Genomic DNA, 10028 nt, shown 5'->3' with positions numbered 1-10028 from the left:
ATAACTTCTTCATTTTAAATCCGTTTTGAGTGAATCAAATTGCTATGGTTTCATATTGAACTCTATTTTATGAATCTAAACAGAAAAAGTATAGGTTTATAGTCAGAAAAATAAGTTACAAGTCGTTTTTTGTAAAGGTAGTCATTTCAGTCGAAAGAACGACGTCTAGATGACCATTTTAGAAAACATACTTCCACTTTGAGTTTAACCATAATTTTTGGATATAGTTTCATGTTCATAATAAAAATCATTTTCTCAGAATAACAACTTTTAAATCAAAGTTTATCATAGTTTTTAATTAACTAACCCAAAACAGCCCGCGGTGTTACTACGACGGCGTAAATCCGGTTTTACGGTGTTTTTCGTGTTTCCAGGTTTTAAATCATTAAGTTAGCATATCATATAGATATAGAACATGTGTTTAGTTGATTTTAAAAGTCAAGTTAGAAGGATTAACTTTTGTTTGCGAACAAGTTTAGAATTAACTAAACTATGTTCTAGTGATTACAAGTTTAAACCTTCGAATAAGATAGCTTTATATGTATGAATCGAATGATGTTATGAACATCATTACTACCTTAAGTTCCTTGGATAAACCTACTGGAAAAGAGAAAAATGGATCTACCTTCAACGGATCCTTGGATGGCTCGAAGTTCTTGAAGCAGAATCATGACACGAAAACAAGTTCAAGTAAGATCATCACTTGAAATAAGATTGTTATAGAAATTGAACCAAAGTTTGAATATGATTATTACCTTGTATTAGAATGATAACCTACTGTAAGAAACAATGATTTCTTGAGGTTGGATGATCACCTTACAAGATTGGAAGTGAGCTAGCAAACTTGAAAGTATTCTTGATTTTATGTAACTAGAACTTGTAGAATTTATGAAGAACACTTAGAACTAGAAGATAGAACTTGAGAGAGATCAATTAGATGAAGAAAATTGAAGAATGAAAGTGTTTGTAGGTGTTTTTGGTCGTTGGTGTATGGATTAGATATAAAGGATATGTAATTTTGTTTTCATGTAAATAAGTCATGAATGATTACTCATATTTTTGTAATTTTATGAGATATTTCATGCTAGTTGCCAAATGATGGTTCCCACATGTGTTAGGTGACTCACATGGGCTGCTAAGAGCTGATCATTGGAGTGTATATACCAATAGTACATACATCTAAAAGCTGTGTATTGTACGAGTACGAATACGGGTGCATACGAGTAGAATTGTTGATGAAACTGAACGAGGATGTAATTGTAAGCATTTTTGTTAAGTAGAAGTATTTTGATAAGTGTATTGAAGTCTTTCAAAAGTGTATAAATACATATTAAAACACTACATGTATATACATTTTAACTGAGTCGTTAAGTCATCGTTAGTCGTTACATGTAAGTGTTGTTTTGAAACCTTTAGGTTAACGATCTTGTTAAATGTTGTTAACCCAATGTTTATAATATCAAATGAGATTTTAAATTATTATATTATCATGATATTATCATGTATGAATATCTCTTAATATGATATATATACATTAAATGTCTTTACAACGATAATCGTTACATATATGTCTCGTTTAAAAATCATTAAGTTAGTAGTCTTGTTTTTACATATGTAGTTCATTGTTAATATACTTAATGATATATTTAATTATCATAGTATCATGTTAACTATATATATATCTATATATATGTCATCATATAGTTTTTTTACAAGTTTTAACGTTCGTGAATCACCGGTCAACTTGGGTGGTCAATTGTCTATATGAAACATATTTCAATTAATCAAGTCTTAACAAGTTTGATTGCTTAACATGTTGGAAACATTTAATCATGTAAATATCAATCTCAATTAATATATATAAACATGGAAAAGTTCGGGTCACTACAGTGTGTAATTGGTAAATGGATTAATCTTCGGGTTTATGATAATTGTGGTAGAAGTCGGTTTGGAACGTATATTCGAGGACCATTGAGTGTGGGTCCGTTTGGTTAAGTGACGAGGATCACGAGGACGTGATCGATTCTAAGTGGGGGAGAGTTGTAAGACCCTAATATTTATTGTTCATAAAGTATAAATGGTGTGCATAAACGGCGTGAAAGGTAGTGTGAATTTAAAAGATCAGAAACTGCTCAGATCATTGTGCGCGCCGCGCACCATTAGGTGAGCGCGCCGCGCACCCTGCCAGTGACAGAATTCTGTCTTTTTCTATTTTGAGTTAAATGATGGGCATTTTGGTCATTTCACTTGGGGTCGGTTTGGGAGCCTTTAAAGCTGATCCATTGATCATCTTATCCTCATTTCTACACCATAAACACTCTCATCTTCAAACCCTAGAGAGAGGAAGTGTTTTAGAGAGAGGAAGCTCTATTTGGAGAAGAAGGAGTTGGATTCTCACTAAAGCTCGGGTTTTAAAGTTGTTCATCTCGTTCACGGCTACGTTGTGGTAGTATTGGTAAGTTCAAACTCCGAATTTCATTTGTTAGATTTGATATTCAAGTTAGGGATTGAGCTTGATTTGTTGTGAAACCCCTTTTGATGATGAAGTGGGTTTATGGTGACTAGTTATTGTGGTCACTTGGCGGGTTTTGGGTTGGTTGGCGATTTGGCCATAATTTAGGACTTGAAATCAGGTTTAATCACTAGGTTCGGTGATTATGGAAGTGTTGGAACCCATTTTTAGTGTATTTGAAAGACTAATTTTGAAATGAGTCAAAATTAGGGTGTATGGGTGATTTTGAGAATGATAAGTGTTTAACACTTGTGTTTGGGTTTAATTGGTGTATTAGGACCATTCTCACTAGAGTTAGTGATTATTGGTTAGTTTGGGCGCGGTTTGTGCTTGGAAGTGCAATTGATCGAAATTGCACTAAGTGTCGTTTTGAGTTGGTTTGTAAATCCACTCTAAATGTGTTGCTTGCTTTGTGATAATGGAATAGGTACTTTCCATTGGTGCGTTGCGGATTATTCGAAAGCATTCATCAAGACGACAAAGTGAGTGTTAATATCCTATGTGCATATGTATGTGTAGGATGGGTGCGGGTTGGGTGGAGTGGTTCTCGGTTATAGAGCTCACTTCACATGTAGGTGGAATTGATGGACTTGTGTAATAGGTCCAATTGGCACGGTTGTGCGTTTTGGTTGACCACCATTGGTGAGGTGCACACTTAGTGTGTACGTTATCACGTGGACTTGTGATATGGAGTTAAGTAACCCCGATGATGTGGGTAGTGAATCTCGGGTAGTGCGGATTCATGATGATTCGGGTTGTTCGGTCATCTTATTGATGAGGTAGTGAATCTCGGGTTGTGCGAATTCACTAAGGCTCGGGTAGTTCGGCCAACCTCGGTTGTTAAAGTGGTGAAGAAGTGAATCTCGGGTTGTGCGAATTCACTAAGGCCCGGGTTGTTCGGCCAACTTTTGTATGATTGAGGTTAAAGGGTTAACCTCGTAGTTTGGTTACCTTTTGTATAAGCGTATGTACTTATTATATTGTTGTAGCTAATCTTGTGGATTTGGCTTGATGGTACGTTAGGTATAACATTGCTTAGTTATGCTCGGATTGCGGTATGTGTTTACTATTTGTGTTGGCGATGCGTATTCATTTTATGCATATGTGTACGTAGTATATTCTCACTCACTAAACATTAGCTTACCCTCTCGTTGTTTTTATTTTTATAGATTTGCACGGAGGCGGTGGCTCGGGTAAACGTGGGGACTAGTGGACTTGCGTAGTTCGTTTTAGAAGACCTGCTTACGGATTGATTAGGATTGGGTAGCACATCCCCAATCGCCATGCTCGGTCTTTATTTTGTGTTAAAAATCATGTGGTCGGAAACTTGTATTTTGTACGAAAGTCGTAAAACGGCCGATGTGGGCCTGGTGTCGTAAAACTCATTTTATTATTGGAACGTGTTAGTTTTAACTAATATTAAATGTTGTGAAAACCGTTTCGTCTAAAAGTGTCGGGAAATGATATATCTTTAACTCAAAAACGAAAAATCCGGACAGAAGCTGAATGGCCTTGTGCGCGCCGCGCACAAGGAGGGTTGAGCGCCGCGCAAAAAGAGGGTTGCGCGCCGCGCACCCTATCTGTATATAAAAAAAAAAAATTATTCCGCGTTTTTGGTTGGACAACGGGTTGGGTTGTTACACAAACGCCACAAAGTACATTGGAGAACTACCATACTCCCTGCCCAACAGTTGGCAACTGAAGAAATTTGAGGAAGACCGAAATGAACGATGAGAAACCGAAGGGCGGATGGAGAAAGGGAAGAAATCGGAGAACAAGAAAATGAAAAGGAAAGGGAAACAACTTTCATAGTACTCGTCGAGTTTTTTTTTTTTTTTTTTTTTTTTTTTTTTTTTTTTTTTTTTTTTTACATGTAAAGCCTCAAAGTGTAATTTATTGGAATTGAACCTGGCCTTCCACTATAAATATTCAAGTTTCCATCATTGGGGTGCCCCTTGAGATTACCGTCGGGTATTCTAGTTGATCATCATTCCACTGGGTACTCAACAACTTCTAACCCTCTATTTGCAAACCGGGACTTTTACCTGCCGGCTAATAGACATCCTTCCGGATGCTTCACACTCTCAATTGTGATAGTACAATCCGTTAAAGGCATAAGTTAAACTTTAATTATTATTAAATAAATTAAAATTAAAATAAATTATTTATAGAAACTTTAACTTTATTCGGTAGTGTTATGTATACATGTTTTGTTTATATCTTCATCAATCTTGAATCAATCTTGATAGGTCGTACCTTATAAAGTTGTTTTCGAAAACGTTGAATAAACATACCAATTGTGAGTTATGAACCTCAATGCTGCTATTAACCTTAAGATCAACCTGACTTTGTGATCTTTAGATAAATAGGGAAAACATAAATGCGAAAAGTCGTTGAAATTTTGGAGCTCCAAATGAAAGATATTAGGACCAACTGTCAAACTATTGTCGTGTGATCATGGCTACAAATATCTATAATTCCCTTAATGATTATCTTATATATCATATTTTCAATTAAAATCAATTTCTATCAATAACTTCCTACATCAAATTTATGCAATGATAAAAGAAAATTAGCAACAAAAAACACAACCTATTCTACTTGTCCATCAAGATGCATTCAATGGTGTCATTTCTAAGGACTTATTCGAATTCGTCCACGAGTCCACTTCATGAACAACCTTGCTCCCATCACTTTCTACGACCACCACCTCCCCAAAGTGCACATGTCGTGAACCAACATTTGGTGACTCGGGTGCCTTTGGTGAACCATCATTGGACCTGGACATGGACATGGACCTACTGCGACGAGGGGTCAAGGGATGAGAATGAACCCCTCGTCTTGAAGCTTGATGATCGTAAGCGTAAGGTAACCCACCACCACAACCCTTGAAGCATGTGTACAAATAGGTTAATAACCAAAAGACCCAAGGTGATCCAATTAATATTAACGCGATCACAGGGAACCAAGGTTGCGAAATGCTGGGTGCGAAAACATAAAAGGTTAAGAAAATGCCTCCGGCGAGTACTAAAACGAAGAAGAGGGAGGAGATTAAAGGGACTCTCAAATCTCCATCCCTTGCATCCTCCATTGCTCTAATGTATTTTTACCATTTCCATGGCCTTTTATCAACATAATTCCATTCAAGTTGTGTTCTTCAATTTATTGTTTGTGTTCTTCAATTTTGTGTCTCTCCTTTTGGGATTTCTTGAATGTTTGTTAGAATTTTCAATTAACACGCCATTTACGTTGAGAAAATATAGTTTGTTTATAAGGAACATCTTTTGTATTGTTTATTCGCAGCCTTAGGTTTTATAAATGAAAAACTAAATTTGGACATAAGTGTGCAATATATTACGAGTATATTGTTCTGTACAACACTTTAATGTACACAAATTTAAAAAAAAAAAAAAAAATTTAAATTAAAATATAAGTACCATTTTAAATAACCTTTCGTATGTTTAATAAAAGCAAATATATAATGAAAACAGAACAGTTTGATTCGTGAAATTTGTAATACATACAATTGTAAATTATTGGGGTAGTATAATTAATGAATTTTAACATTTGCGGCTAGATATATAAACTATTGCAGTAGTATAAATTTATTTTCTCATACTTGGATATCATCAAGAATTGAAAGTTATGAAAGAGATAATAAAATTACTCGAAATCAATCCCGAGTTACGAAAGAGATGAGATGTAGACAGTTATATACTTTACCCAAAGGTAAATACCAAATAGGCTGGCTTTCAATAATAATGAAAATGTGACTGGTTGAGGTAAACTAGGAAACGAAAGAAATTTTTGACTCACTGTGTTATCCCAGGAAATATAATGGCAGAAAAAAACTGTCAATTTTTAACAAAATAGTATTATATAAGAAGAAATAATACAAATCTTACAATACAAAGCTATATTTTGTCGTGTAAAGAATCTACTTTTTTCAAAATATGATCATATACGTACAAATATGCTATAGATACAACAGACCCACTTGTGGGGAACAAATAATATAACGATTTGCATCATCGAATGCTCATATATGCTATAAGCTTACAGACTTAAAGAGGTCACTGAGTTTCAGCTTCTGGTGCTCTATGATAATAAATAGTATCATCACTAACAGGGTTTGCATTGTATTGACCATAAAATGCATATACACAAACGGCAACAATGCTGAGGACCACAAATCTGACCAATGCTTCATAGTGAAGCTGCATATGGAAGTTAAAATCAATTTATGCATGATGTTTTATCAATCAAATTAAATGCCATAATAAACAATTGTTGTAATAACAATAATCAACAATTAGTGTCCACCTTCATAATTTTTCGAAACTTATTAAGATTTACGTGGTTCAGAAAAAAGCAATCTGGTAGTAAAGAAGGAACAAGGGAACCCATGGGCAAATTTTTCGAAACAATTGTTGTAATACAATCTGGTAGTAAAGAAGGAACACGACATTTACGTGGTTCAGAAAAAAGCAAACCTGAGCAGAAAGGAATATGTTAAAGAAGATGCTAACAGCAGGCAACAAGGGAACCCATGGGCAAATAAAACCAGGTGGATCTTTATAGACCTGCAAAAAGGTAACAAGAAAAATACTTGGCTAAGAAACCAGTTGAACAAAATATTTTGATTATTTAACCAGATAAGTCAAATTGATTTGTTTATTAGTTTTCTATAAAAGACATATGAAATCCATTTCGCTTGCCTGCCTAAATTGAAGATCTGCAGCAGCAAGAATCGCAACAACTATGGGTAAAATAAGAAATAGATACGCAACAGATGAACCACCAACACGATACAAAATTCCAGTAGCTAATCCAGAAAAAGCAATCACAATAATGCACATGATGCCTTCTGTCCTCTTTGATATCGATCGGGATTCAACGTTATTGTCCCACCTAAGAGACAGCACACATGCTGCCACAACTGAATAACCTGTCTACAAATAAAAAGAAAAAAATTGTGTTACGCATATACAAGTGTGTACTGATAAGGATCATTAACAAAAAAACTGTTTAATATGCATGACCACCATTATTAAACAAAACTTAATTAAAGTCATAACATATATGTGACATACCAGCGTTCCAACTGAGAGAATATGTGATAGCATTGTTACGTTTAACAGCCCGGCCAAAACACAGGTTACAATTCCTACCCAAATTTGAGAGTGAATAGGAGTGTGACGTGTTGGATGAACCTTGGCAAATATGGAAGGCAACAAACCATCCCTTCCAAGCCCAAGATACAAGCGAGACTGCTCACATAGAAAACATAAATTATTTGAATGTGATTCATCAAGAAAACATAAAAAAAAAAAAAAAAAAAGGGTTACCTGAACATAAAGGCCAACCAGTAGAGTAGTTGTGAGCCCAGCAATCGCACCAATACTGATCAAGAATGATACAGCGTGTAACCCTTTGGATGTAAACGCCTCTGCCAAGGGAGCATCTTCTCCAAGTAATTGGTAAGGTACCATCCCCGTAATAACTAAGCAAACACCGATGTATAATATAATGCAAATGAGAAGGCTCCCAATGATACCTATTGGTAAGTCCCGCTGTACGAATCAGTGACATTAATGGAAAGTCATCTCTGTTGGTATTAGTATAATGAATGTTGAAATAACTGAATCAGATGGAAACACAAAAAAAGATTACTTGTGGTCTTATAGATTCTTCGGCAGAATTGGCAACTGCATCGAATCCAACATATGCAAAATAAGCTACAGTGGCTCCAGTAAGCATAGATTTAAAACCATTGGGAGCAAAAGGTGACCAGTTTGAATCGTCAACCTCAAAAGCACCAACAATGATAACCACAAGTACAATAATTACCTGACATGAGCCAAAAAAAGAAATGAGAAGTTATAAAATCACTAAAAGATTTAGAAGTAACTTAGAATGGAATGAAAACATCCAAGAGAGAGCCTAGTGGTTGGGGTCCAGATATCCTCACAAGGACAAGGAGTCTTAGGTTCAAACCTCACTAGCAGCATCTCTTGCGGGGGTCAGGAAAAGGGTAAGAAACGCTCACAGGATAACCCAATTAGGCCGCGTATATTTTTGTAAAAATATTCCCCCCCTTTGGGTAGCATGAATAGAGAAAACTTTATCGTTCACTCATTTAAAATAGAAAAAACATTACCTTGGTAATGGTCATTATAGTATTTACTAGTGATGATTCTCGAACACCACGACATAGAAGAATTGTCAAAAGTACTAAAAGAACAGGAGCCAATAAGTTGATGGATATAAACCCGAAAATATCATCACTGCCATGTCCAACCCAATTTGGAATATTATCCTTGACAGATGGTATGAGCTCTAATATATTAACAACGTAGCTCGCTAAGCTTCGTGCTATGCTAGCTGCACCAATATGATAGTCAAGCATCATTTGTGTAAACACAAGAAAAGCAGTCAGCTCATTAAAAGCTGTATACGTATACAAGTACGCTCCCCCAACGACTGCAGGAAAATGAGATGCAAGCTCAGCATAACACAATGCATTCAGGACACACGATGCTCCTGCGAGTAGGAAACTAATTGTAACTCCTGCAATAAATAATGTGTTAGCAAATGGCATTACACAACATTAAATCATCAAAGACAACATGAAATTATTTTTAGGTCATACACAAATTTTCAAAAAATTCAAAAAATGATTACAAAACCAAAATAAAATAATTATTGATCAATTTTAAAAATAACAGGTTAGAATTAGATTAATTAGTATAGTATATAGTATATGAGCACTACTTGGATTGAAATCAAACTGTTAATATATGAACAATAAATGATCAATTCAAGTCACTAGTATTCACTATGCAGTTCAAATTCAAATTACTATAATTAAAAACATGATCTAGCTACCTAGATATATACATGTGTATTAATTGATTTGAAAGTTAAATGTGTGAATAGTGAAACAATTACCAGGACCAGCATCACGAGCGACGGTGCCGGTGACGACGAAGATACCGGCACCAATGGAAGCACCAATTCCTAAGAGAATCAAGTCGAAAGGTCCAAGACGACGGACGAGACCTTGGCCGGAATTTGTACGGACAACGTCAGATGATTTACCAAGCGGTTTAGTTCTTAGAGCTGATGAACAAAATTGAGAGAAAAATGACGATAATGATGATGAACCTCTACTCATCCTATAATAATAAATTTAAACAATATACGTGTTTATGTATTTATTTATTTATTTATTTATTTATTTATTTATTTATTTATTTAATAAGATATAAATCAGAAGTGATGAGAGAGGTTCACCACCGGAGAAGAGATAATGGCGATTGGCGGAGGATATTTGATAACAGATGATTAGCATGATTTGTAAAAAACCCCCTGATTTAGTAAACTATTTGCAATCTGACCCCTGTAGTTATCAATTAACATAATATGGTCCATATGGATCAAATAAATCGTAGACGCTACCGGGTCCGAGTTATTAATAATTTAATAATTTAATAATTTAATAATTAATAATTAT

At 35.0% G+C, this 10028-nt stretch overlaps 2 protein-coding genes across 2 annotated transcripts; both read right to left on the bottom strand.

Annotated features, from left to right (window-relative positions):
* Positions 1 to 5120: 5120 nt before the first annotated feature.
* Positions 5121 to 5603, bottom strand: LOC139854285 (uncharacterized). Its single transcript, XM_071843598.1, has one exon. It carries the CDS (start codon positions 5601 to 5603, stop codon positions 5121 to 5123), a length of 483 nt encoding a protein of 160 aa, XP_071699699.1.
* Positions 5604 to 6388: 785 nt separating this feature from the next.
* LOC139852169 (cationic amino acid transporter 9, chloroplastic-like) lies at positions 6389 to 9758 on the bottom strand. The gene is made up of 8 exons (XM_071841393.1): positions 9464 to 9758; positions 8673 to 9082; positions 8186 to 8362; positions 7861 to 8085; positions 7606 to 7782; positions 7231 to 7464; positions 7006 to 7095; positions 6389 to 6729 (listed from the first exon to the last, which is right to left on the bottom strand). Exons 1-8 carry the CDS (start codon positions 9687 to 9689, stop codon positions 6586 to 6588), a joined length of 1683 nt encoding a protein of 560 aa, XP_071697494.1. The 5' UTR covers positions 9690 to 9758; the 3' UTR covers positions 6389 to 6585.
* Between the last annotated feature and the right edge of the window lie 270 nt (positions 9759 to 10028).

Source organism: Rutidosis leptorrhynchoides, chromosome 6 (assembly GCF_046630445.1).
Source record: "Rutidosis leptorrhynchoides isolate AG116_Rl617_1_P2 chromosome 6, CSIRO_AGI_Rlap_v1, whole genome shotgun sequence".
NCBI lineage: Eukaryota > Viridiplantae > Streptophyta > Magnoliopsida > Asterales > Asteraceae > Rutidosis > Rutidosis leptorrhynchoides.
This window is presented reverse-complemented; position numbering and strand designations above follow the sequence as displayed.